Source organism: Abrus precatorius, unplaced genomic scaffold (assembly GCF_003935025.1).
Source record: "Abrus precatorius isolate BTA unplaced genomic scaffold, Abrus_2018 Scaffold2, whole genome shotgun sequence".
NCBI classification, from domain to species: domain Eukaryota; kingdom Viridiplantae; phylum Streptophyta; class Magnoliopsida; order Fabales; family Fabaceae; genus Abrus; species Abrus precatorius.
This window is the reverse complement of record NW_020874362.1, coordinates 34,889,841-34,917,489: the sequence shown is the minus strand read 5'-3', so window position 1 is coordinate 34,917,489 and position 27,649 is coordinate 34,889,841. Positions and strand designations below refer to the sequence as shown.

At 29.4% G+C, this 27,649-nt stretch overlaps 3 protein-coding genes across 4 annotated transcripts; 1 reads left to right on the top strand and 2 right to left on the bottom strand.

The window, feature by feature from the left end:
• Positions 1–6,412: 6,412 nt before the first annotated feature.
• On the top strand, positions 6,413–8,864 carry LOC113859913 (glycosyl hydrolase 5 family protein-like). Its single transcript, XM_027492574.1, has 3 exons — positions 6,413–7,000; positions 7,664–8,258; positions 8,437–8,864. The coding sequence occupies exons 1-3, from the start codon at positions 6,413–6,415 to the stop codon at positions 8,862–8,864; spliced, it is 1,611 nt and encodes a 536-aa protein (XP_027348375.1).
• A 2,526-nt stretch (positions 8,865–11,390) lies between these two features.
• Positions 11,391–16,511, bottom strand: LOC113858061 (pentatricopeptide repeat-containing protein At2g17140). 2 transcript variants are annotated; one of them, XR_003503331.1, is made up of 3 exons: positions 13,768–16,511; positions 12,404–13,111; positions 11,391–11,569 (listed from the first exon to the last, which is right to left on the bottom strand). XR_003503331.1 is itself a non-coding variant. In XM_027490492.1 (2 exons), the coding sequence occupies exons 1-2, from the start codon at positions 16,260–16,262 to the stop codon at positions 12,985–12,987; spliced, it is 2,622 nt and encodes an 873-aa protein (XP_027346293.1). In that variant the 5' UTR covers positions 16,263–16,511; the 3' UTR covers positions 12,304–12,984. The 2 variants fall into 2 exon arrangements, 1 of the variants encoding a protein (XP_027346293.1); XM_027490492.1 differs by lacking the exon at positions 11,391–11,569 and having other exon boundaries at positions 12,304–13,111.
• Positions 16,512–16,791: 280 nt separating this feature from the next.
• LOC113859912 (G-type lectin S-receptor-like serine/threonine-protein kinase B120) lies at positions 16,792–20,551 on the bottom strand. Its single transcript, XM_027492573.1, has 7 exons — positions 19,252–20,551; positions 18,577–18,687; positions 18,229–18,458; positions 17,940–18,150; positions 17,558–17,795; positions 17,313–17,460; positions 16,792–17,094 (listed from the first exon to the last, which is right to left on the bottom strand). The coding sequence occupies exons 1-7, from the start codon at positions 20,549–20,551 to the stop codon at positions 16,792–16,794; spliced, it is 2,541 nt and encodes an 846-aa protein (XP_027348374.1).
• Positions 20,552–27,649: the final 7,098 nt, after the last annotated feature.

The window sequence follows — 27,649 nt, the reverse complement described above, 5'->3', positions numbered from 1 at the left end:
CTGTCTAAATAAGTCTAATGCTGTACGATACTTTAAGGCTCTTTTGCAAAGTAATCTAACAAGCTATACAGATTATTCAAAGTTACTTGTTACCATCCAATTTGATAATTTAGTTCTTGCTAATGTTGCTTTTCTTTATCAAAACTGCATATCCACTCATTGTCCCACTGAAAATTTATAAAACCAGCAATTTGTATATAATTAGCAGCAACGTTTCTTATAATATGATGTATGGTTGAAAATTTTGTGTCATTATTTCTTAGTGCTAGTTGGTTTAACTTAATTTTGAGAAAATATATTTTTTCAAGATATTTTAGAATATTGCATACAAATTATTTTTTACGAATAAATTAGACCATACACTAACATTATGATATGATTTTTCCATTCACATTGTCATCCCATTCTTAGCTGTAATGCCCTTTTAATAAAAATATAAATGGTATTTAAGATGATCATTAGCTAAATAACTAGATCAAATGAAATACTGCTTCAAAAGTAGAGAGATATATCTCGGTTGCCTTAGATTCTATAAAAAGTTAGAATTTATAAATTTAAAATTAAAAAATAAATAAAATATATAAATAAATTTATTTAAAAAATAAAAATAGAAATTAAATTCTTTAGAGAGTTAGGATTTATGAATTTAAAAATAAAAAATAAAAATTAGATTCTTTAGATTTAAAATTTAAAATAGATAGATATTTTTGTAAAATAAGTAAGTTAGTATAGGAAAAATCAATAAAAAAAAATAGTAGATTAAGAGAGTAGATTAGTGATACTCGAAAAAAGAAAGTTTGAGTTTCTTTTAATAAACAATAATAAAATTAGATTTAGGATATCTAAAGTGACTATAAATAAGAAATGACAGCTTTCTTTTAAGAGCATGAAAGATAAAAATAAAAAGAAAGAAAATTGAAAAATTTTGAGAGAAAAACATTACTAGAAAAGTACTATCTTTGTAAATACAGATGAATTTTTAGATTTTTATTTTTTTTAAATTTTTAAAAAAAATTGCCGATAAATTTGTCTATATTACAGACTGATTTTTATCCTTTTATAATGACTGTCTATAGTTGGTCCGCCATTTAGCATAAAATATTATAGATAGGAATTACAGATGAATTTTTGTGTCTGTAATTTGAAAATTGGAGAAAAATTTGGAGCGTGAGTTACAGACGGAAAATTTTGTCTATAAATATTGTCGTTTTTTACCGACTTTTTATCTGACAATTTACAAATAAATTTTTTTTGTAATTGTATTTGATAAATTTATAGACGAATAAACCTGTTTGTAATTGAAACTTTAAAATGCACCGTTTCATTAAACCATTTATAGATGAATTTTTTCGTCTGTACAAAACACATAAATCTACATCTCTTCCTTCTTCTTTCTCATTTTGCATAATTTCCTTTCTCTAGGATCTTCAATTTTTTAACCTTTGCGAGTGATTGAATATATAATTGTGTTATTGGTATGAAACTGTAATTTTTAATCGGTTTAGTTTTTTTTTTTTTTATGTATTTTAGAGACTTAAAATTTTTAAGATAGAGTTGTAGGATTGGAGATTGTATGACTGGAGAAAAGGCGTAAAGGTCCTTCGAACCTGATTATTGTGTGTTGTGGGATTGTTTATATTTGCTAAGTTTGTAAAATATGCATATTGTAGAGTTATAAGGAGATGTGCTCTAAAACAGTTTAAAATTAACTTTTTTTTAGCCCTAAAAATTTATTATTAAATAACACCCTATGTAAAAAATTATTCATAAAAATGATAATAAATATTACGTTAAGTAAAATAAAAAATTCAAGGTGATAAAAGTCATAAAATTCTGCTATGTTAAACATTTTTCTTGTTTTTAAATAACAAAATTTGTACATAAAAAGGAAAAAGACTAATAACACATTTTTAACATATTTTTTTAATATACTTTTATTATTAATTAAAATTTATTAAAAATATAAAAAATGTTACCACTTTTATAATTTTTAATAAATGTTAACCGATAATAAAGAATATGTTAATAGTCATACTAAAAAAATAATTAATTTTCCTGTGGCAATACTCTGTAACTTAGTATTGCCTCATGACGTGTGAGGTTTTGTGAATCACGGATTGGTACTTTAATCGGAATAATATAGTCTTCGTTTCGATATTAACTCTCACGTCCTTTATGGTAATTCACAGCTCTGCACTTTTGTAACTTGAAAAACTCACATAAATTTGAAATGAAATGAATTTTATTATAAGAGATAATAAATTAGGCTGAACTAATCCAAATTATATTATAAGAGAATGAAATGAATCTTCTCTTTTATTATTTGGACAATAAATATTATTTATATTTAAAAAATATTAATATTATTTTTTATTTTTATTTATAACCATTTTATAATAAATTTAATGTAATTCAGTCCCTACAACTTTAAATATCAAAATAAAGATAATAAAAAATATTACTAATTTTTTCATTATTTACTACGAGATTTAGTATTTTGATAAATTAAAACAGAATAATAACAAAATTCATGAATTATAATAATATTTTGTTATTTTATATATTTTATAGGTATGATATATGTTTTTAATGGATCACAACAACATATAAGATTTATATATTTTTTTAAAAAAGCAACAACACGTATGAGGCTGTGAGTTATGATAAATATTTATGCGATTAAATTTATCATATATTAATTAAATACTTTTTAGTTGTAAAAACTATAACATATTTTACAAGTTTGAGTTCTTATTTGAAAAACTATCACACGAACCAACAAAATGACATGAATGGATTGAATTCCAAGTAACTAATCCAGAATAGCATATGCAATCTCACCTTTATAAATTTTAGAAACGACTACATATCATAAGCAATATAATAATATTTTCTTATATTAAATGAAATTAAATAAAGAGATAATTTTAAATATTAAAATACATTAGAATTTAAAATTAATATAAAAATAAAAATTTAGATTAATATTAATATAATAAATAAATACAAAGAAACTCGTAAGATAAGAAAAGAATTAATTCTTAAATTTATTTTTTTAAAATATTCTTAAAAACACAGTCATTCAATGACTAATATTTACAATTTATATATAGATATTAATAAATATTTTTATTATATAAAACAAAATTAAAACAAAGAGTTATATTTTAAAAATTAAAAATTATAAAAATATAAAAATTTAATCAATATTAAATTAAAATTAAGTTTTTTTATCTAAAAAATCATTTAAAATATTAAAAACATAAATAGGTCTTCCTTGCAAATTTTAGTTCTTAAGAAAACCTTCGACAAACGGAAATTGTAAATGGAGCATTTTTATCAATTACAGTGAAATTGATCATTAGAGACTTTCTGAGCATTGTTTCTATATAAATTATATAGCAAATATTTATTGCTATTTCTTAACAAATGTAAATGTTATGTTTGGATTAAAATAAAATTTAGGATTAAAAAAATAAAAGATAAAATAATTACAAAATTAATTTATATAAATAAAAATAAAAAACTTTAGTTTTTCTTTTTTGTAATTGTACGTATATTTTTAATTCAATTTTATTTAATTATATTAAAATAATCATCTATCATCAATTACTAGTATACAATGATCATATAATAATAATAATAATAATAATAATAATAATAATAATTTTATTTATAGGTTATCCTAATGATAATATAAAATAAAAACATAAATAAGAATACTAAAAAATATTAAATTTATTAAACTAAATTAATTGAATAGAAATGTAAATAATACATTAATTTTTTTAATTTATAAATTCAAATTATCTCTTAGTCTTTTAATTTTATTAACCTATTAATAATAGGAAGATTTATCTTTAAATGATTAATTTAAAAAAATAATAATAATAACACTATAAAAATAACTATAATTAACAAATAATTATAATGTTGAAATCAAACTGGTCAAATTTTAAAAGAACTTAAATTATAATAATTTATTTTAGTTGCATAAGATAAGGTATTTAATTACACATAATCATGAAGATAGAAATTAAACACAAAAAATTTATAATAATAAATTTTAAAAAAATATAAGAGAAGAAAATAGAAATTTTTTTATTAAAAACAGTGAAATAAGAATATAGAATGTAAAATAAAAATGATATAATTTAACCTAAAAATATATTTTTTTAGTTAAATTAAAATTAAAATTTTAAACTTTAAATTCAAAATTTTAAATTAGAATTCATCACCATTTTCTATCATGAAACTAAGAGAATTTTCGTTAATTTTCAAATAAAATAATAACTCTAATAAAAAGGTAGGTTAAAATTTCATAGATATAATAACAAAATCATATATTACCATCTCATTTAATATATATATATATATATATATATATATATATATATATAAATCTCTCGTTTAATAATTAGTATTTTATAAATAATATATAAAAATTAAAGACTAACAAAGTGAAACTAGATATATGTGTTGTAAAAATAATTAATTAATTTAAAATAGAATTTAATTCAATTTAAAGGTTTTAAGAATAAAACAAAAAAGAAAGACTACTTTGAATCGGATGACTGATTTAAACTTACGAAAAATTGAAATAACAAAATTTTAAAATAATTTTTATCTCCAAATAATTAATATTATCTCAAAATAAGTAAATTTTTTTAAAAATTTAAATAATCAATTTTTTTTAATCAATTAGGCTTAAAGAACCTAAAAACAGAATAACAAACTAATAAAAAATTCTAGGTCAAAAGATATTCATAAAATCAAGCCTAAGAAAGAGTTTCAAAAGAGGGGGCTTCATCTCAAAATAAACCAAAAATAATCCGATATTATTAATTTTGTTAGTGTATAAACATTATTAAATTAAAAATTATTTTTAAATAAAATTATATTATATTTTTATTTTAAATTTAATAAATTTTATAAAATCAAAAGAAATAATTTTTTTAATATAAAACACATGTATCTCTACTAAAGGTAATCATATTGAACCAATATTAGTGATAAAGTTTTTTGTATTTAAATCAAAGATAATAAATTAAGCTGAACTAATCCAAATTAGTATTTTATAAATAATATATAAAAATTAAAGACTAACAAAGTGGAACTAGATATATGTGTTTGTAAAAATAAATAATTAATTTGAAATAGAATTTAATTTGATTTAAAAGTTTTAAGAATAAAGTAAAAAAGAAAGACTACTTTGAATCGGATGACTTTTAGTTAAGATAAGAGATTTAAACTAACAAAAAATTAAACTAAAAAAAACTTTAAAAGTTTTTTATCTTCAAATAATTAATATTATCTCAAAATAAGTAATTTTTTTTAAAAATTAAATAGTTATTAAATAGTTTTTTTTAATCAACTAGGCTTAAAAAGCCTAAAAACAGAATAACAAACTAACCAAAAATTCTAGGTCAAAAGATATTTATAAAATCAAGCCTAAGGAAGAGTTTTAAAAGACTAACAAAGTGGAAGTAGATATATGTGTTTGTAAAATTATATATAAAATAACAAAATCAATATATATATATATATATATATATATTATATTTTAAATAAATAAAATAATAAATTTATATGATAATATATTATTTAAAATATATTATATAAATATTTAAAACTCTTTATACAATATATAAACTCTTTATATAATATATTCAAAAAATTTAAATAAAATTATATTATATTTTTTAAAAATTTAATAATTTTATAAAATCAAAAGAAATAATTTTTTAATATAAAAGAGATGTATCTCTACTAAAGGTAATCATACTAAACCAATATTAGTGATAAAGTTTTTTTCTTAAATATTTAATACAGTTGTATAAAATCAAAAGAAATAAATATTTTAATTTTTATTAATAAATATTTTATTATATTAAATTTAAAAAATTAAAAATTAAAAATTATAAAAAAGTCAGAATTAAAATCAATTTTGTAATATATAAATGTCCAATCTAACAAAATTTAGTATAAAATTTATATCTAGGTCAGGTCAGTTATGTCTTGGTATACAACGGCATGGAGAGTTTCTAAACCAGACTCTAACTCTGGTTCCATAATTATTTTTAGTTTTAATATTCTATTTATATAATTTTTTAAACTAGCTTTGATTTGTTATTAATATTGTTAAAATTGATCTAAAGAAATTCTAAAAAATATATGCAAATTTAAAATTTAATTGCAAAAGATTGACAAAATATAAACAGCAAAACGTTAAAGTGGTTTGTGGAGAAACAAACAGAATCTCATAACTAATTCTAAGCTTGAAAATATACCAGATAAAGCTAACTTTTATCCATATATTCGAAATTTAAAAATTCAGAAATACTTGCTATATAAACACACAGGGCGAAGTGAATCTTCACATCTGTTCCTCTTTCAAATTTCAATCAAGAAAATGAACATCACGAGAAAAGCCCCTATCTTCTTCCTTCTTTTGGTGTGCCTTTTGGCCACATTCACATCTTGTTGTAACTCGATGCCTCTCTCAGTTCAGAAGAGATGGATCATGGATGATGCAACAGGGAAAAGGATGAAGCTACATTGTGCACATTGGGTGGCACATATCAAGCCAATGCTTGCAGAAGGGTTAAATAAATTGCCCTTGAATAATATTACGGCTAAAGTGGCCGATGCTGGATTCAACTGTGTTCGTCTCTCATATGCCACTTATATGTTCACTCGCCATGCCAATGAAACTATTGTGCATACCCTTTATTCTCTAGACATTCCGGAGATTGTGTCAGCAATTGAGCAACACAATCCTTGGGTCTTGAACATGACCCATCTTCAAGCCTATGAGGCAGTGATTGATGCTTTAGGGGCACGAGGTATTATGGTGCTTATTGATGATCACGTTAGCTTGCCAGAGTGGTGCTGTAGCAATGATGATCAAAATGGATTCTTTGGAGATAGACATTTTAACCCCCATGAATGGCTTCAAGGGTTGGCTTTTATTGCTCGCTACTTCAAGGGAAAACCCAATGTAAGTATTAATCTAACTCTAAAAGAAATTTCACTCAAACATGTTTTTTTCTTGTATTGCTATGGAATTTTGATTTTAGTCTTTCAATTTTTTTCAGTTTCAATTTTTATTTTTAAATTTATCACTTTTAGTTTTAACGATAATGTAATTAGCTAAAATATTATTATCATGTGTTCGATTATTTGTTGCTTCATGTTAATCAGTATGAAGAATCAAAAGTGTTAGAATTAAACAAAGAAGACCTAAAATAACTAAATTAAAATTAAAATCTTACAAAAATATAAAGATTAAAAGTATATTTAGGTAAAATAATAATAATTTATTTCCTCATGCATGATATATGTTAATAAAGTGATTATTTTTGTACATCAATTTTTTATTATTCTTTTTTACACTCATTGAAAAACTAGTTTTTTATTTGTTCAACCGTACGTACATGATAATGTCGAAATAAAGTGCATTTTCACACCAGTTTTTTTATTTCTTTCTTTTAAACCCATTAAATGTCAAGTTTTTTACCCCACTTTTCTTGTCAAGTAATTTTACACTTAAAAAAGTGTAGAATAAAAGTGGATCAGCTAAGCATTTTCCCATATCATTTTCCTTCTTTTTTTAGCATTAATGACTTATTTTCTTGCATGTGGTGTTCCATGTATTACATAGGTGTTCGCTATGGACTTGAGGAACGAGCTTAGGGGTTCACGTCAAAACGTGCTTGATTGGCACAAGTACATGAGCCAAGGAGCAAAAACAATTCACGAAATTAACCCGGATTTGTTAGTTATTGTTTCAGGGCTAAACTTTGATAATGATTTAAGCTTCTTGAAGAAAAAGGGTCTTGACCTAAACTTCACTAACAAAATAGTGTATGAGGCACATATATATTCCTTCTCAGGAGATCAAGGCAGGTGGAATGAGCAGCCAGTGAATAGGATATGCAATGCCATGCTTAAGACCTTGAACGAGCAATCAGCTTTTCTTATGAGTGGTAAAAACCCAGTACCTTTGTTTATTAGTGAATTTGGGTATGACGAGACTCTTGGGAATTCCGTCGACAACAAATACCTTCCATGCTTTGTGTCCTTTGCCGCCTCCGTGGACTTGGATTGGAGCTTGTGGGCTTTTGGAGGAAGCTATTACTATAAACAAGGTCAAATTGACGTGGGAGAGTGGTATGGTGTAATGGACGATGATTGGAAAAATTACAGGGACCCAAATTTCCTCCAGAAATTCCAGCTTATAGAAAGGAAACTCCAAGGTATATATTCATATAATCAGACATTTAAAATTGTAAAAACCTAAACAAAGAAGTTAATTTTGTAGAGATATAATCAAAATTTAGTATATTTTGAAGGATAAAAAACATGTTTGTATTATGTTACATTGTATGTTTAAAATAATGTACCTTAATTAATTGTTGTGATTTACTTATGCAGATCCAACTTCAAATGTCTCAAAGACCCACATAATGTTCCATCCATTGAGTGGCAACTGCGTGCACGTAAATAATAGTAATGAAATTGTGATGGGTGATTGTAAGAGTAATAGCCTATGGAGTGCTGAAGGAGAGGGATCTCCAATTAGGTTGATGGACTCTGATCTGTGTCTAAAGGCAGTGGGTGAAGGGCTTTCTCCAACTCTCTCAAAAGATTGCTTGTCACCACAAAGTTCTTGGAAAGCAGTTTCAGTCACTGGTCTTCACTTAGCCTCCTTTGATAAGGACGGGTCACTCTTGTGTTTGGATAGAGATTCAAATTCTACCAAGATTGTGACCAGAAAATGCATTTGCATAGACGATTATGATTCTTCATGTTTGGACAATCCCCAAAGCCAATGGTTCCAGCTTGTTACAACCAATGTTTAGCTGGAAATTATGGAGTTTGCTAGTAGCTAATACCTATCTATCGTCTTTTATTTTTTTAGTAGTAGTATTAAGGTTATTTAAGCAATAAATTTGGTTGTATATGGCAACTAGGTGCTATGTTAGTTGAAAATTAATATAAATAGATTTTAGATTTATTATCTACCTCTCATCCATGAAATTTAAGATTCTTTACTTCTTCCCTGATAATTTCTGACGACCTTGAAAATATATAATAAACATATACTGCAACATAACAAATATGTTTTACGTTTCCCAAAAATATAGATTAGAGCAACGATGAAAGGGAACTGATATTAGATAAGGTGGAAAATAAAGGATGTGGAATACAAGATAAAACAAATTCTTTGAGCTTGTTTGTAAGCAATTTTTAATTTATAAAAATTATATTTTAAATTAATTTTAAAAACTATTTTTAAGAAAAAATAAAAATAAAACTGGTTGGTTAATTTAGTTTTCAAAACTCTTTCTAAGATGAGAAAATAAAAAAAACTTAAGTAAAAACTTTAGAGGCTAAATTATTTTTATTTTAAAAACTGAAAATAAAAAATTATTTTCAAAAATAGTTTTTAAAAATTTAGGTTGACAAATAAATTATTATTTTTTATTTTAAAAATAAAAAATTATATTAAAAAAAAAGAAACAATTAGACTCTTAGGTCTTGTTTGTTTTCTCTACTTGAATAGAGTTTTTTGTTTTTAAAAATAGAAAACAGAAAAACTTATTTGTTAATATAAGTTTTAAAAATAATTTTTTATTTTCAATTTTTAAAACTAAAAAATAGAATTACTATTTAGGTTTTTTGTTTTATTTTTCTGTTTCTCTTTTTACAAATAACAAAAATTTAACTAAAAACAGTTTTAAAAACTAACTTATCAAACAATTTTTATTTTTATTTTTTATTTTAATTATTTTAAAATGTAATTTTAAAAATAGAAAATTAAAATTAAATCAAACAAGCCGGTAGTTTCTTAAAATTAAATTTTTTTTTAATATTGCAAGGAGGTTAAAGGTCTTGAGTCTGATAAATTTTTCAAAGATTTTTGAATTCCAGATATAGCGGTCAAATATGCATAATCTGCGTTGTAAGGTGGTTTCTTTCAATTTAGAATATACAATAAGTGTCTTCCGTTGATGGTTTAGTGGTAAAGCTATAAGGTAAGAATGTCATATACAAAAACCACAACTTTATCCCCTCTCCTAATTCTAACTCTATTTTGGACAAAAAAAAAACATACAATAAGCTATCGTATAATTAAAAATTATTAATTTTTATAATTATTATTTTATATTTATATCTAAATATTTTTTAATTAATATCAATTTATAAAAATTATATTATTTTTTCAATTCTTTTTATAAAAAATAAATAACTAATTCATTAAGACTAATAAAAAATAGTTATATATCCTAAATTTATAGTATATTTTAAAATACTCATATTGACGAACGGTCAATCACTCATATATTAAATGAATAAATATATAGTTACATAAATAATAAATAAGTATTTTGTTATATAAATTTCACAATAAATAAAGATATAAAAAATATAACAATAAATACATTTAAAAAAATTATTTCTTATATTTTGAAAAAAAAGATAATAATTAAGACCAAAGAAAATAAATATATTATTTTACGAAGCTTAAACTTGATCTTATATAATTTTCATTAATTACTTTCTCAACTAACAAACCTTAAACCGTTTAACTAATTATGTAATTCTTTTTCGAATAATAACCATATCTCTTATTATTTATTTATTTTTCTCTCACTTCCTTATGGTTTCTCTCTCCTCAGGAACTAATAACTCGTCATTCTCTAATGGATTTTTCACTTTTTTAGGTTACTTTATCATTTTTCAGTATTATTTTGGAAGTAAAGTCAAAGCCGAAAGTCCTCAAAGACACCACCGTTTCCTTTTATTTCATTTCTTCCTCCTCTCGGATGTTTCAGAGAATGACAGGATCTAATTTTTTAAGCAAAGCTCTGCAACAATTAAAAGCTATAATTTCATTCTTTATACTTCAAAAATCTGCAGTTGACTGGTAATGTTAATTTGGATACAAAGGTAACTAGTTTCAAGCATTTTCTCGAGAAACTAACAAAGAGAACAGTATTCATTTGTGTTATCAAAACTAAGAAAGTAATATAGACGAATACAAAAACTAATTTACCCGTGGTAAACCAAGCACTCCATACCAAGAGCATTTTATATATATGCAGTTCAAGAAAAATTTTGGCAACAATTGCCTGGTAATACTCACTGACGACTACCTAACATTTAAAATCAGGCAACTTTATAAACCTGCACGCCAGCAGACCATCTTACAGAACATTGACCTCTGGTCCAGAAATACAGCTCTCGGCCTTTAGTAGTCATTCTCTTACCAGTGCAAACACCTGACCAATGCCCACTATTCGATTGATACACGTGCCTTGGTTCAAGCCCTTTTATTACTTCTCGGTTGTTCATCCAATTGATAGAAGAATATCAGTTCATCCAATTGCTAAGACCCTGCTTTAAGCACCCGGCTTCAACCTGCAAGGTCTCCCTTTTACTCCGTTGCATATAATTGATTCAACACAAATTGTCCCCATAATATATCTCCCACTTCCACATTAAGGGACATAAATACTTCCGTGATCAGCATCGTGGTGTTTATATGCATATGTTTGGGTACCTAGACAATAAAAGGCTTGAGAATATCATTAAGTACAATTGACAGATGATCAGAATTCAAGAAACTAATAAAATATATTTTAGATAACTAAACAATCAAAGAAGAAAACTGCAATTCAAAATTACTTTATTTGATGTGTTACCATTCATGAACTTCAACTAAATATCGTTGTATGGGAATCAAAGTTAGATAGGGAAGAGGACAGGATATAAAGAGAAGTAGATGAATAAAACTGTACTTCCCAAAACAAGAGCAAATGACTATTTATATGGCAGTTGTAGATGACAATATTTTCAGCTAGATGCATTGTTCTTGAATAAAATAATTTAAATGGAAAATTATCATCTGGACAACATTTGGACAACATTTGATGTAATTGGTAAATTGAGAAATTAAGACAAAGAAATTCATAAAGTAGGAACCAAAATGAACACAGAAAATACAAGAGATAAAATCTTAATTAAGCCTAATATGAATGTATTATAAACTTGGGTTCGTTGGTGAACCTTAAACATGGTAACATATCCAGCATTGAATTAAAATATGCACATATTTATAATTTTTTAAATTACATTTTGAATAATGGATATGATGTCATGTAAAGAGTTCACCATGAACCTCAGCTGGACAAGTCCTTATTAACACTACTGGATAAGAATATGAAAGCCCCTGAATCATCTATTACATATCACCATATAATAAGAATTAAAGAAAATGCAGATAACCAAATAACCTTTCCCTGCACATTCTGGCTCAAGTTTCATAATCGCGTAAGGGGATAATGTTGTAGTATTACAGTTATACTATTAATTTATACCTATAAAATTGATTCACCTGCGCTAAAGCATTTCAGCCACATCAAACATTATCTAGAAAATTCAATCAGAATCAAAACATTCTGGATCAGAGATAGAGATCTTTCCTCCGTTAATGGCTGAGAACAAAGAGAAATCCCAATTGTTGACTGTGGTCCAACCTTCAGTCATTATAAAGCCAAGGAGACTCCCAAGCATCCAAGAAGCGAAAAGAAAAAGGGTCCTTTCTCTAAGCCATTCAAAGTAGACCAGGGACCCACAGGGCAATAATCCCAAGATAAAAGATGTTCAACCATTATCAAACAACCTTTCTGTTCACTTCCCAGAAAATTAATATTCAACATATATACAAGAGGGAGAAATTTTACATCAATATTTGCATAACTCATAAACTGGGTTTTGAATTAATTTTTGTTTCGCTTATTCTTAGCTTTGAAAGGACCAATAGACTTAAACGAAAACCTGCTTTACTTACAAAGAGGTCTTCAATATCTCCAACCTCAAACCTTTTCATTATCCTATCTGCTACTCCCTTCTCTTCCCACCTCAGTGGTTGAAACTTAAAGAAAAGGGTAAACATACCCCATCACAAACAAACCATTAACCACTAATATCATAGTCATCAAGGAAATCACTGCGCTGAGACTGCAAACTTGGTATACTTCCTTGACCCCAGCCTTTCTGTACACGCTTCAGAGTTTTCAGTGCAATTCCACTACCACCATCCCTGTCAAGTAGTAGGTAACAGATCATCAGTGAAGATGGAAGGATATGCAGCATAGGTAAATTGTGGATACCATTCATTAAAGAACCATAGTCATTATAGAACTTACATGACAAATGACAATCATAGTTTTGAAGATAATAGCAGGATCCAAGTTTACATTTAGTTTGATAGAACTGATTTATATGATACCACAGCAAATAATATAAGATAATTTTAAATGTCACATGATAAAGCAACTCTTTCAAAGATGGATCAAAAGCAAAATGAATGTCTTTGTGTGAGTTTGTAAATCAGGTTGAGTTGGAAACTGTGTACCTAATAAGGTTTAGAAATGAAACTCTGATTCTATCACATGGTGATGTTTCGTTCATCCAACAACAAATTTTCAATCATATAAAATTCAGTAATTTGAGCTGTCATTGTTCAGAAGTTCTAAAGGAATTTCATAGATCATGTTTAAGAGATTAGTGGTCACATTAAGAAATTCAGGATGCAAATTAAGGAATGACTAACCACAGATAGAACAGAAAAAGAAAATATATAATTTAACCCAATAAAACACAAGCTATCAGATTAAAAAACCCTTGTTTAAACAAAGATGAAGAGAACCCAATAAGTGGAATGATAAATCATCTTTATCACCGATATGCCCATACCTGTTAAGTATATCCTGCCAATCACCTCCACCATCCTTATGGAGTTTTCGAGGAATGATTCTCTCCCCTATTTGATAAGACTTATCAGCAGTTCTATCTTCTAAACTCAATTCCATCATTCTCTTTGCTAGTTCATCCACTTGTTGCTTCTTTCCTTTTTTACTTAAGCCTTCAATCACTGGCATGAATGATGCATGATCGAAGTTATATCCCTTATCAATCAATTTATGAAGAAGGCTATTAGCATCATCTAGCCTTAAATCCTGGCAAAGTCTTTCAATCAAATCTTTATACATGAAATTCTTCAACGTGAGAAATCTATCTATCGAAGCTTCAAATAGCTCCTTTGCTTCAGCAAGTTGTCCTCCAGCAAGTAATTCGTTGAACATCAAACTGTACAAGGGTTCTCTGTGCCCACATATACTCCAAGCTACCTCAAATAGTTCAAAAGCAACTTTAAAATCACTAGACTTGCAGAAGGCTTTAATCAATATCTTGAAGGAAGAAATATTGGGAGATATGCCCTTTTCCAACATTTCATTTAAAAGAGAAGTGGCATCCTTTGCTTTTCCTCCTTCGCAGAGGCAACTGATTATGTTATTATAAGTGCAAATATCTGGACGTATCCCTTTTTCTCTCATTTCATCCACCAATCCGTATATTTCAAATATTTGGTTTTTACTTCCTAAGCCCAGGATCAATGAATTATAAGTTTGAAGAGTCTTTCTGCAACCATTTCTCTCCATATCCTTCAAGACACGGAAGGCTGATGATATCTTCCCTTGTTTACAGAAACTCAATATGAATGTATCATAAGTCACAGAATCAGGGTGCAAGTTTTTAGCCATCATCTCAATAAACTTTTTCTTTGCTTCCTCTAGCCTCCCAACTTTGCAAAGTCCATTAATTAAAGTTGTATATGTGATTACATCAGGCAAGCTATTTGATACATTATGGATTGAATTAACTAGACTGGCAAATGAGTTTCCTTTATCAAGGGATGTTGGTCCATTAGTCCACATCTCACTTACAATGTCAATTGCTTTGTCCAGTTCTCCATTTCTACAGAGACCATTGACCACAACATTGCAGGTCACAGTATCTAGTTGATAGCATTTCTCATTCATCTTTTGCAGCATTTCCTCTGCTTCTATTGTTCTCCCCTCTTTCCACAGGCTATGCAGCAATGTGTTGCAAGTATAAATATTAGGATGACAACCGTTCCTTTTCATTTCACGTAGAACATTTTTAGCTTCAAAAACCTTCCCTTTGCTACAATATCCATGAAGGAGAGTGCTATAAGTAACAGTATCTGGGTAAATCCCATTGCTTATCATCAGATCCATCAACCCTCTTGCATCTGACATCATACGGTTCCTGCACAGCCCATCCATCATAATGTTATACGTGTAAGCATTAGGTTCAATGCCTTTCGCCACCATTTCATCAAGAACTAACCGAGCCTCCAACAGTTCTCCATGCCTAAGCAAGCCCAACAACCATATGTTATAACTTTCCAGACTGACAAAGTTACCAACTTTCTTCATGGTTTCAACCAAACCTCTTGCTTCCTCCATCATCCCTTGCTTACAAAACCCCTTAAGCATCAAATTATAAGTTACCACATTGGGTCTGGGAAGTCCCAATTCTTGATCCATCTGCATATCTCTGAAAATCCTGGACGCCTCCAAAACCTTCCCGGCTCTACAAAGTGCCGAAATCCTCGAATTGAAGGTAACAACATCAGGCAACACACTCTTCTCTCTCATCCTCTCAACCAATTTCTCAGCTTCATCATTCAACTCCTCTCTACAAAACCTAGAAACAATAGTATTATACACAACCCTATTAGCATTATGACTAAACCTGTTAACAAGCTGCAAGGCTTGTTTAGTGAGGCCAGCTCGGCACAATCCGCGAACCAAAATCCCAAGAGTGAACTCATTAGGGTTACAACCTTTTTCAGACATTTTATCGAACAGTTGCAGGGCGGGATCAAAAGCACGTGACTCGCACAGGGATTGAATGAAGAGGTTGAAGGTGTAGGTTTGGGGGCTAACACCAGCGGCAATCATGTCGGAGTATAACCACGTGACGAAATCGGAGCGGTTATGTTGGAGGGTTGAGCGAAGGAGAAGGTTGTAGAGGTGAAGGGAAGGGGGTGTTGATGGGAATTGAGTTCTTAGGGATTTGAAGTGTGAGAAAGCGTTGTCGATGTGGCCAGTTTGGGCTAAGACTCGAACGATGGAGATGATGGAAGAATGGGCAATGTGGTTGGGCTGAGAGAGAAGGAGTTGGTGGAGATGGTGGAGTTCGGGATGCATGTTCGCGCCAACAAGGATGCGTGTGGTGGTAGCAACAAGATGTTGAGTAGAAGTGGAAGAAGATGATGAAGACAAAGGGGAAGATAAAACACGCTTTAGCAGATGCCATGCCAGCTTTGGATTGTTGCTGTTCTTCAAAATGGCTTCTATCAGCTTCTTAGTTTGACCCATGCACACACTTGTTTGGTTTGGCAGAGGGAAAGAGGATCAGAGTGCAACGACATGAGTTAAAAACCCTTGAAATTGAAACGTAAAAAACCAAATTTTTTTTAGTTCCCCAAATTCTAGTTAGAGACACATACAAAAAGTCATAAGTGAGTTCTTCTATGAGATTTATAACGTGTTTGATTACGCATCAGAATTTACATGTATTTTAACGCTCTAGTTATATTGTATACTTTCTACAGTATTTCCAAATATACACTTAAACGATGTACCACTAAACATATATAAATGCAAATCCGACATAGTACATAAGATTGCACTAGTTTTTCTATGATGTTCCAATATGAGAACCATAGACCGAGAAAAACAAGGTCTCAAAATAGAACTTGGTTTATAAATTATATACAATCGACTTAATATTTAATGGGCTTCTTTCGGGAAAATCGAAGAGAAATGTATGCTGTGTACTTTGGTGGTAGAATGAACGGGAGTCTTGAGCAAAATTGAACTGAAAGGGAAAGATTAACACTTGTATCTATCTCCCTGTCACCATTGTAACTGACAAATCATTTGACACATCAAGACCTTCGGTGTAAAATTCTTTATCTTCATATCTCCTCATGGAAGTAAGCAAAGGTTGTTTTGGCAAGGGAAGAGTTGTGGCTTCACTTTCCAGCATTAACACCACGGATGACATGTTTGGTCTATGAGCAGCTGAATCTTGCACGCATAGCATCCCTATGTGTATGCACCTCAAAGCTTTACTCTTTGGGGTTGAATCGTGAATGGAAGGATCAACAAGCTCCATTATTCTCTGTTCACTCCAAAGATGCCAGGCCTACACCCAGTTTGTCATAGAACATTAGCTTCTACTATTCTAATAAAGTGGACATCTAAAATAATGCTAATTTCACATTTTAGGAACTCTTTCAAATTCAAAACACGTTAGGAAGTTCAGCAAAGTAAAGATATGCATGCACCTTTCAAGCAATACAATAAATCCACGACTTGCTAACATGGGTGCTAAAGCTCCTACTTAAAAAAGGAGTTACTTACATATCCTATGAGGCTTGAATCGTCTGAGTGCCGGAAGCTAGTGTTCTTGCGACCACTTACAATCTCTAGTAATAATACTCCAAAACTATAGACATCAGATTTGACTGAAAATAGACCTTCCATTGCATATTCTGGAGACATATAACCACTGTGGCACAAATGTTGAGTGTTATATTGAGATTAACCTAATGCTATTTATAATTAAAGGATGATTTGTCTAACAAATTAAACCAAAGATTACTTACTATGTACCAACCACTCTGGTTGTATTGGCTTCATTTTGGTTTCCCCCAAATATCCTAGCCAACCCAAAGTCTGAAATTTTTGGGTTCATGTTTTCATCCAACAAAATATTGCTTGCTTTTAGATCTCGATGAATTATTCTAAGTCTTGAATCCCGATGCAGATAAAGTAGCCCTCTTGCAATGCCCTCAATGATTTCACAGCGCCTTGCCCAGTCTAGTTGTGTTTGCTTGACTGGATCTGCATGATGTTTACCAGAGATCACACAATTATTATAAGAACAAGCCAACTGCTATGAATAAACACTGGAAGCTTCTAGTTCAATCCTTGTTCAAATTAAGAATGCAGAAAGAAAATGCATGCGGTTTATGAGAAGAAACATACCAAATAAAAAACAGTCTAAGCTTTTGTTTGGCAAGTATTCATATATTAGTAATTTTTCTTCCCCTTGAATGGAACATCCCAATAGTCTAACCAAATTTCTGTGTTGTAATTTGGCAAATAGCATCATTTCATTTTTGAACTCCTCTAAACCTTGGCTAGACCGTCTTGAAAGCCTCTTGACAGCTATTTGTTCTCCCCCTGGAAGCTTTCCCTGGTAAATAGAACAAATGAAACTCTTTACTCAAACATTTATTACAGTAAAGGGTAAGCGTAACAGTTAAATTTTTACCTTGTAGACAGGACCAAATCCCCCTTGTCCAAGCTTATTTTCTTCTGAGAAATTGTTTGTTGCTACTAAAATGCAACTAAAATTGAACAATGGAAGTTCTGCTCCACTTAGTTGATTCCCTTCCAAGCTGAGCTCGGCTGATTCTGAAAATTCTGCTGATAAGTCTTTACTCTTGGTTGGTTCAAAGACTGGTATATTACTACTATTGTTGCGAGCAGAAACTGAGGAAACTATTGGCAAATAGAAAGGAAAATAGAATACGTAGAAGTCAATATTAAGAAACAATATGTAATACCTTGTCATTCATCAAAGAGGGAAAAAATATACTTCAGAAAATAAATATATTACCTTTGAATTTTCCCTTAAACCTCCATACAAGCAATAAAAGGATTCCAAGGCAGATCAACCCCACCACAACAGCTAATATTATCCAAATCTTGGTCTTTTTCTCCCCATCACCTGTATTTTGAAGACAGAGAAATCATATCATATGCTGTAAATACAACCTGACAATCAGGGAAGCTTGTGAGAATTTTTGTGAGATTTGAATTGATTTTTTCTATCTCATCATATTCGTACTCCACAAATTAACAGATAAAAAGTTAATGTATATAGTCGTTGAGGTGGCTAAATAACTACAAGATGAGCTTAAAATGACAAGAACTTCATATACTTCAATCTATTTTGAAAGAACTGTTCAAGACAACAAACTATTGACCACACATGATTCTCTGCAATGTCTAGATACATCACAGCCTATTATATAATTGTTCACGAAGGACCAAAATTGCAAGAATAATCAAAGAAAATCAGTTATTCAGCAATTCATTGTGTAATTGTGAGAAATGAAATTTTACTATTATGTATTTGCATATTGTACATGTCCTGCAGATTTCTTCCCCCTGTATATCATATGGGGAAAAAAATTCTAATTTAAGGTATATAAAAAAAATTATCTTGCAAATTGAAATTTGTTAATCAAAATTTTTAACTTAATCAACATAAATAAAGACCAAACCATACCTAAATCAGATTCAGCAAGACGGATGTTCAGTACATTTCCAAGATTGTCTAAGTGTTGAACATCAACCAACTCCCCATACCAAAGCAGGCACCCAATTCCAAGATTATTTGCATATGCAGTACAAGAACTATTTTGCAGACAACTGCGCTCACAGTCCTCATTGTCAAAAGCATTTACCAAATGTCCAAAATCTGGCAACTTCATAAACTTTCGCTCCGAGAAACCATCTTCTCCAACACTGACCATTGTTCCAGAACCATTACTAGCTCTCTCAGCCTTCAGCGGAGTCATCCTCTCACACCCCCCAGACCAATTCCCACTATTCCATTCATCCCTATTCCTTGGTTCAAACCCTTGCATGCAACTACAGACAGGTGAATTAGACAAATCACACACTGCAAAACTTCCACAAAAATTATAAAACTCACATTGATAATAAGGCTCACTTTGTGTAACAATCCATCGTTTCTCATCTTCATTCCACAAGAACCTCCTTTCATATCCATCCCAACCTACCTGAAACCTCACCTTATCATTTTTATTCAATTTGTCATATACAATGTACCTTCCACCGTTATCATCAGTATTAAGTCTAAAACCATATAGATAACTTCCTGTCATATTGGACACACCTGTGAATACTCTACCATCCCAATACCCACTTCTCCACCTCCTTTTCTCTCCCTCGAAAATCACTATCTGTGGTGGTGCTGCCTCAGAATCAACCCCCATTGTGAAGTTCCCCGGTGAAGGATCCGTTGCTGATTTCCACGACCTGAAAGAAGGTTCATGCCTCATTCCACCACTAGCAGGAACTTGCATACCTGGCAGAAATGAATCAGTTGGGTCCTCGAAGCTTTGCCACACCAATTTTTCTGTGTCTGAAAGAACAAGGTTGCCATCATCTTTAAGAACAACCTCTGAGTTGTTCATAGGAATTGACACGTTACTCGACCACACTTCTTTGTTCTCTCCATCAAGGACAACCAAGTTACCATCACTTTTCATTGTGATAGCACCTCCTTTGCCGTTGACGGGGTTTTCTCTATTTGCAACCCATACATACGCTAAACTAGGAATCTTATAGTACCAAATCCCAACGTATCTTGAAGAGGAATTATCAAAACCGAAGAAAACCATTTCGAAGTTGAGACCTTCTGACACCAAAGTGTCACCATCTCTGATAGATTTTCCCCGTGTGATGGAATTGGCTGCATGTGAAAACAGAGTATAAAAACAGAGGAAGGAGAACAAAGAGAACATAAAAATTGCATCTTTGGTTCTAATGGTCATGCCCATATCCTTGAGATTGCAGAGAAGACTCTGCAGATTGATGTTTTGAGAATAACAATGATAAAAAAGTGAGTAAAAATCAAAGAAGAAGAAGAAGGTTCAAAGCCGCCAAATGCTGGTGTTATCCAACCACGAAGGTGCAACGTTGTGACGAAGGGACAAAACAAAGAAAATAATTTTGACCAGTTTTGGTTTTGGTGGTAGTGATGAATAAGACCTTGTTGAATCGGACAATTGATTAGGTGAAAAAAATGTGACGAAATTGAGAAACACGGTTGTTGAAGCTTGAAGATGAGAATCTTCTTCGTAAAAGTTTCATCTTCTCGATTATATTTTCATTTTTCTTTTAGAATGAAGCAAGTTGCATTGAATTTCATTTGAATAATATACTGACTTTATCGGCTCCCACTGAAAATGGGAAGACTCCAGGTTAGCACAATCAGAATGTTTTCCACTTTTCCTCTCCAGCTGATGCAAACATTGCAGATTTTTCAATCATAAAGAATAATTGATAACACACTCTTTATTATACATTTATTATCATTCTTTAAAATTTATTAAAATTATAAATTAAGCTCATTAATTACAATTAAGATCTATATAATTTTATAATCTTTAATAAAATTCAGTCAACAATTAAAAATAATATAAAAATAAAATAATAAACTCTTATTTATGAAAATTAAATACTACCTCTATTCTTATTTATATGTAACAACTATTAATATTTTTTTCATAAATATAATAAATAAATTTTTTCAGATATATTAATTGTTAAGTTTCTTTTGTAAATTTATATTAACTCACACTTTATCTATAAAATGAGTATATTCAATCATTTAATATATGACACATCAATTTAATCATTTAATAACGTGAGTATTTCAAAAATAAAGTATAATTTTAAGCTACATAATAAATTAAGCAATTATTTTTTATAAATAAATATAAAATCAATACTTAATTTATCAAAATTAATAAAAAATAATTATATATCATAAATTTACATTACATCTTATCCCATTTACAAGGGAGAACTAAAAAGTATCTATAATATTAATTAGTAACTTGTATATTAAAAAAAATAATGAGTTTATATAAGGCTTCATTTAATACAAAACTCATAATAAGAAGAATTATATATATATATATATATATTGCTGGGCTTTCCAAAGGATGAGGAAACGTAGGTAAGGGTGGAGAAGAAGAACGGCAATCTGGAGGTGTAATGCAGGCTACTCCTTCTCAAACTACGGGCGTAGTCTTTATGTATTAATGAAATATTAAAAGTAAACACGTGACTTTGAATAATGATAATTTATTATTTTTTTAATTAGATATTCACAGTATATGTTCTTCCTCATTTTAAAAGCAAACAAATGCAAAGCGATCAAAGTCAAATTAGCACCTGCATGAACTCATTTTTATTTAGTTTAAATTAAAATTTTAATTTCACATTTGAATTAATTTTTCATTTAAGGACATATTTTAGTATAGTAAAATCTAAGATACTTTTAAAAGTATTATTCTTCACTGTTAATTTCATGTTAATAAACAAAGAAGTCAGTAGTTTAATTTAAAAATATATTAATATTTTATAATCTTTAAGATATTAAAATAATTAGTTCATCTAAAAGAGTATAAAATATTAACAGTAATATCAAACACTTTTTAGTGATGGTTAAAATTTCATTTATAAAATATTAAAAAATTAAACTCATAATATTAATTAAAAATCAAAACAAAAATAAACAAATCCTAACTCTCTAACATCGTTACGATTTTGGCAAACAATAAGGATGGACCGGTAAATATTGTTTAATATAACAATAAAAATGTTGAAATAGATCGGATAAAAACTAGGGGGAACAAACTATAGAGCTTTCTAGAAGGATTTTAGTTTTTCAGTTCCATGAAATGTTTATCTTTTAGTTTATAATAGAATGAAATATTATTTATTTAATTATTTTTTCAATTTATTTAATATTTTACAATCGATACTAAAATTAATTTATTTAATATTTATTAAGACGTTGTTAATTTAATGAAACAAAAAAGTGATACATGATAATCGCTTAACATAATTAACGGGTAAAATCATTCTTTTCACTACTACTCAGTATCATTGGTTGAGTTTGCATAACTAATCGGATTATAAAATTAATGAAGCACTTTGAATATTAATTATCTCAGTCAAGAGGGAAAAGAGATAATGAAGCAGGTATTTAATTAGTGCTCTTACAATAATTATTTACAGTAACAATATAATATATCATTTTAATAGATATTTCATTGTTATATAAAAATGATTAAATTCTACGTCAAATACTAGTATGATACGTCATATTGTTAGGATAGATTCTTAATATTTACATCAATACTTAATTTTTATTAAACAAGAATAACAATTCTAACATTTAATATTTTTGAACTTATTTATAAATGACTATTCTTAAAATCAAGGTTGCAGTCTCTCCCATATGATAAATCAAAGGTCATAGCAGTTTGAATTTAACTTATAAAAAAATTATTAAATTTTTATATTAACTTTCATCATATACCAAATCCCTTCTAGTGATTGATTGAGTTTTGAGGGCTTAATAAGAATGGTCGGTTCCACGATGAAAAGAGATGCGATTTTTAAGTCAAACGCACACACAAGAAATGGTAAACAGTATGACAAATTTGAGGAAAAGTAGAACAAATAAGATGCTGAATTCTTCGTACTTTGTTGGCGCGTAATTGCACCAGTATGACTATTTTTTTATGCGTAGTCAAAGAAATGTAAAAAATTAAAATAATAATTATAGTGTTTAATTAATATTATTTATTCAATCAATTATGTAGTATTTTATTATTTTTATTTAGGTTTCTATTGTACGTTGTTAAATATACGTTAAAAAATTAAACCTATAAATAACTTGTTGGTTCCACTTGATTCTTGTCATCCACATGTGAATAATTAAATTAGGAGTTTGAATTTTGAAAATTGACAAGAAAGGTAAATCTATCTAAATTAATTAACATATTAGAAAATAACGTATAGTTTTGACTGATATATTCCAATAGAAAGATATGAATAAAAATCTTTATTTCTTCTTTCATATAGATAACAACATGTAGCTATTGGCATGTATGTACTTAACAAAAGTTCCTTCAATGTATTGTTTTAAAGCCAAATCTATATAGCAATGTCAGTACTAATATCTATGTTGGATCTCTACTAAGGTGGTTCATGATTAAAGAAAAATAAATATCAAAGGATTATGTTAATCATGTATTTAACGAAACATTGACAGTTCACTTAAGTCACTGAGTGGGAAAGAAGGGAATTCCTAATATAAAATCAATTCAATTTTAATAATTAATGTACTCCGCAATCTATTTATTTATATCTCTCCCAGGAAAGCACCAGCATATATTTTGTAAACTAAGGTAATCCATCAATTATCCTCTAAAAGTCTAAAACCATTCCTTTCACTCTTTATTTCAATTTTGGGATAAACTAAGATGTCATTTTCAAGGTTAAGGTATGTTCTCTCCCTCATTATTCTCAAGTTTCGCCTTTTCGTCATTTTTACTTTGCAAACCCTATTTATTCACAATGTCGACGATGCTGTTGCCTCATCCAATCGCATGCTCACTGTGCGTCCTTCCCCACCCATCATTGAATTTAATAAGATTTTGGGGTCGCTTGTCAAGACTAAACATTTTCCACGACTGGGATTCGAGGGAACTATGCCAAACATTGTTACTTTTGACATTCAGATAAATTGTTTATGCCATCTGCATCATATGACCTTAGCTTCTTCGGTATTGGCCAAGATCTTCAGATTGGGCCATCAACCAACTACCGTAACCCTCAATACACTTGTGAACATTTTCTGTCTTAACTGTAGCGTTAGAGAAGCACTACATGGCAAAATGGTAGCACATGGGTTTCAGATGAATCAAATTATGTAAAGTGGGCGAAACAAGAACTGACATTCAGCAGTTGTTGAGACAGATTAAAGGGCGACTGATTCAGCATGACGTTGAAATGTACAATACAATCATTGATGGCCTGTGCAAAGATAAATTTGTGGCTTAGGCATGTGATTTTTTTTCAGAAATGGTTGTCAAGCCAATTTACCCAGCGATGTTACTTACAACTGTCTAATTTATAGCTTTTGCCTCTTGGATCAAGTGAAGGAAGCAGTTGGTTTCTTCAACCAAATGGTATTCAAAAGCATCTATCTACCCAGATGTTTATACCTTTAACATATTGATTTCTGTCTTGTGTAAGAATAGAAAAGTTAAAGAAGCTAAGCTGTGATGATAAAAGAAGGTGTGAAACCTAGTGTTGTTACTTACAATACTTTAATGGATGGCTATTGTTAGGTGAATAAAGTAAAGAGTGCAAAATATGTATTCAACACCATGGTCCGAAGCGGTGTGATGCAAATCAGGAAGGATTTCTTATGTTTGGGTGCTTATTGATGAGATGCATGACAAGGGTCAACGTGCTAATATAATTACCTACAATTCCTTGATAGATGCATTATTCAAAAACCATCATTTAGATAGGGCAATTGCATTATTTAATAAAGTTACAGACAAGGGCATATCCCGATGCATGCACATATTCAATACTTATTGATGGACTATGCAAAGGTGGAAGACTTAAGGATGCACAAGAAGTTTTAAAGGATCTTTTGATTAAAGGCTATCATCTAAACGTGTCAGCATATAATGGTATGATCAATGGCCTTTGTAAAGAAGGCATGGTTGATGAAGCATTGTCCTTATGGTAAAAAATGGAAGACATTGGATGCTTTACTGACGCTTTAACTTTTGAAATAATTGTTCGTTCTCTCCTTGAAAGAGGTGAGAATGATACAGCTGAGAAACTTCTTTATGAAATGATTGGTAAAGGCTTATTGTAAGTAATAGCCTTAGATTTATGACAGACACTCCATTTGCAGCCTATTGCTTTCACACTGGGATAAAGACTCCTAACTTGTAATTATGGGTTGGCCCTGCTAGCTTAGTAAGTTATTATTTTTTGATGAATGTTGTATTCTCATTTTTCATTTTTCAGAAAGATGTGTCTACACCGAAGCAGTGATGTTTTCTTTTTACTTCTTGACTGTGGCTTAATTTTGTATTAATAGTGATGATTTGTTTTGATGGTAAACCTTCTCTGCCTCATGCAATATTGGAACTAGTTTCCGTTTGATAGAACTGATCTTGTTACTTGCAATACTTTAATGGATGCCTACTGCTTATTTAATGAAGTAAAGAATGGAAAATATATATTCAACTCCGTGATGTAACACCTAGTGTACAAATCTACAACATACTGATTAATGGATTATGCAAGACTGAAAGGGTGCATGAAGCAATGAATCTCTGTGAACAAATGCATTGCAAACATTTAGTTCCAGATACAGTAAGTTACACTTCTCTTATTGATGATTTGTGCCAAGTAGGGAGAATTTCACATGTTTGGGAGCTTATTGATGAGATGCATGATAGGGGTCAACGTGCTAATATAATTACCAACAGTTCCTTAATCAATGCATTATTCAAAAACCATAATTTAGATAGGCAATTGCATCACTGATGCAGTAAATGCTTGTCAAAAAGTATTTGTAACAAATTGTATAGGAGATTTTGGTTTATTATTAGGAATTTTAGGTTTTTATCGACGAACGGGTAGTTTAGAATTTTGAAATTTATTTTAAATATTCAGTAATTTGATTTATAAAAATGAAGTTAATATTTTCTTTCTTTATATTCCCTCTTGCTATTTTGTGGCTCTCGGTCACTGAATGTGTCCAATTTCCCTTTCACGTACCAGATGCTATGGAAGGCCTACTCCCATTTCTGCTCTTATACATGCTGCTACTATTTAGCGGAGGAAATTTTTCTTGTAACTCAACTCGTTCCTCTTTTCATAGTTCTTAGGAGCTACTTTATCTATTAATCAAAAAGATATTAAGCAAGATTTTGTATGATATTAGCTCTAGGTATAGGATCTACTTTTATCTATGTGGAGCTGAAAGGTTTGTATTTAGCTACAAAGTTTATGTTGTACACTATAGGAAGTTTTATTGTTTATTAATGGAATTTTGGCTATGGGTTTATATGATTTAATCAACATTAAATTTTAAATTATTAATTAATCAATCATATCCCATGGCACTGAAAATAATATTTTATATAGAATTTTTTATTACTTTTACTGTCAAATCGCCAATTATACCTTTCTTAGTTATCAGAATACTATTTCCACTCAAAAAACTGATTTAGTATTTTATAATTGATTCCATAAGTTAGAAACCATATTATTACTAGTCTATTATCGTTGTCATTAACCTAAACTAAATGAGATTGAGAATTATATTTAAAACAATTCCTTTAAAGGAAGCCACACAATTTGAAATCATGGAATTCACAGTAATTTTTTGAAAATAAATTTTAAAACAATTATGAAAATTAGAATCATGAATTTATAATCACATATGTAGTCATACAATACTTATACATCTACAGCTAAATTAATCTGACAAACAATTTATCTTTTGTAAAATATATTTTGCGAATAATCCCATGTTCAATTAGAACTGTCACATTGTTGTTTACCTACAAATACAACACTATTTCAACAAGGCCTTGTCCAGTTGTCTTATTCATCTGTCTATTTCGTTACTTTCAAACCTTTTTCTCTCCTAAGCGAAACAAATTTGCGAAGAGACAAAGGCAATGGCGTGAAGTAGCTATTATTTTCGCTAGTTAGGTTTGGATTTGGCTACTTATAATTGATCTTGTTTATTGTTAGCAAAGTCTCTGACTGCTAAAGCAAAAATTAAAGAAACCAAAATAACTAGTTAAATATTAACATACCCACTTAAAATAAACGTAATCAATTTCTAAATTATAGTTGGGGATAAGATAAGAATAAGATCAATTACAAGATTGGGAGTAACACACCGTTAATTTCGTATTTAGTGGACAAATTTCACAGCTAATTCTACAAGCCACGTGGCAACAGCTGCACCCTTTATAATGCGACTCATTTTGGGTCCCACAACAATAATTTCCCGCCAACTTAAAAGATTC

Excerpts from the sequence above, each read along its gene's own strand:
- LOC113859912 (XM_027492573.1), bottom strand. The coding sequence starts at position 20,551 with ATGGGCATGACCATTAGAACCAAAGATGCAATTTTTATGTTCTCTTTG. Across the intron at positions 18,688-19,251 it reads TCTTGCTGAATCTGATTTAG|GTGATGGGGAGAAAAAGACC; the intron begins GTATGGTTTGGT and ends TTCAAAATACAG. Across the intron at positions 18,459-18,576 it reads GTTTAAGGGAAAATTCAAAG|TTTCCTCAGTTTCTGCTCGC; the intron begins GTAATATATTTA and ends ATTTGCCAATAG.
- LOC113859913 (XM_027492574.1), top strand. The coding sequence starts at position 6,413 with ATGAACATCACGAGAAAAGCCCCTATCTTCTTCCTTCTTTTGGTGTGC. Across the intron at positions 7,001-7,663 it reads ACTTCAAGGGAAAACCCAAT|GTGTTCGCTATGGACTTGAG; the intron begins GTAAGTATTAAT and ends TGTATTACATAG. Across the intron at positions 8,259-8,436 it reads TATAGAAAGGAAACTCCAAG|ATCCAACTTCAAATGTCTCA; the intron begins GTATATATTCAT and ends TTACTTATGCAG.
- LOC113858061 (XM_027490492.1), bottom strand. The coding sequence starts at position 16,262 with ATGGGTCAAACTAAGAAGCTGATAGAAGCCATTTTGAAGAACAGCAAC. Across the intron at positions 13,112-13,767 it reads TGGCAGGATATACTTAACAG|GGATGGTGGTAGTGGAATTG; the intron begins GTATGGGCATAT and ends ACTACTTGACAG.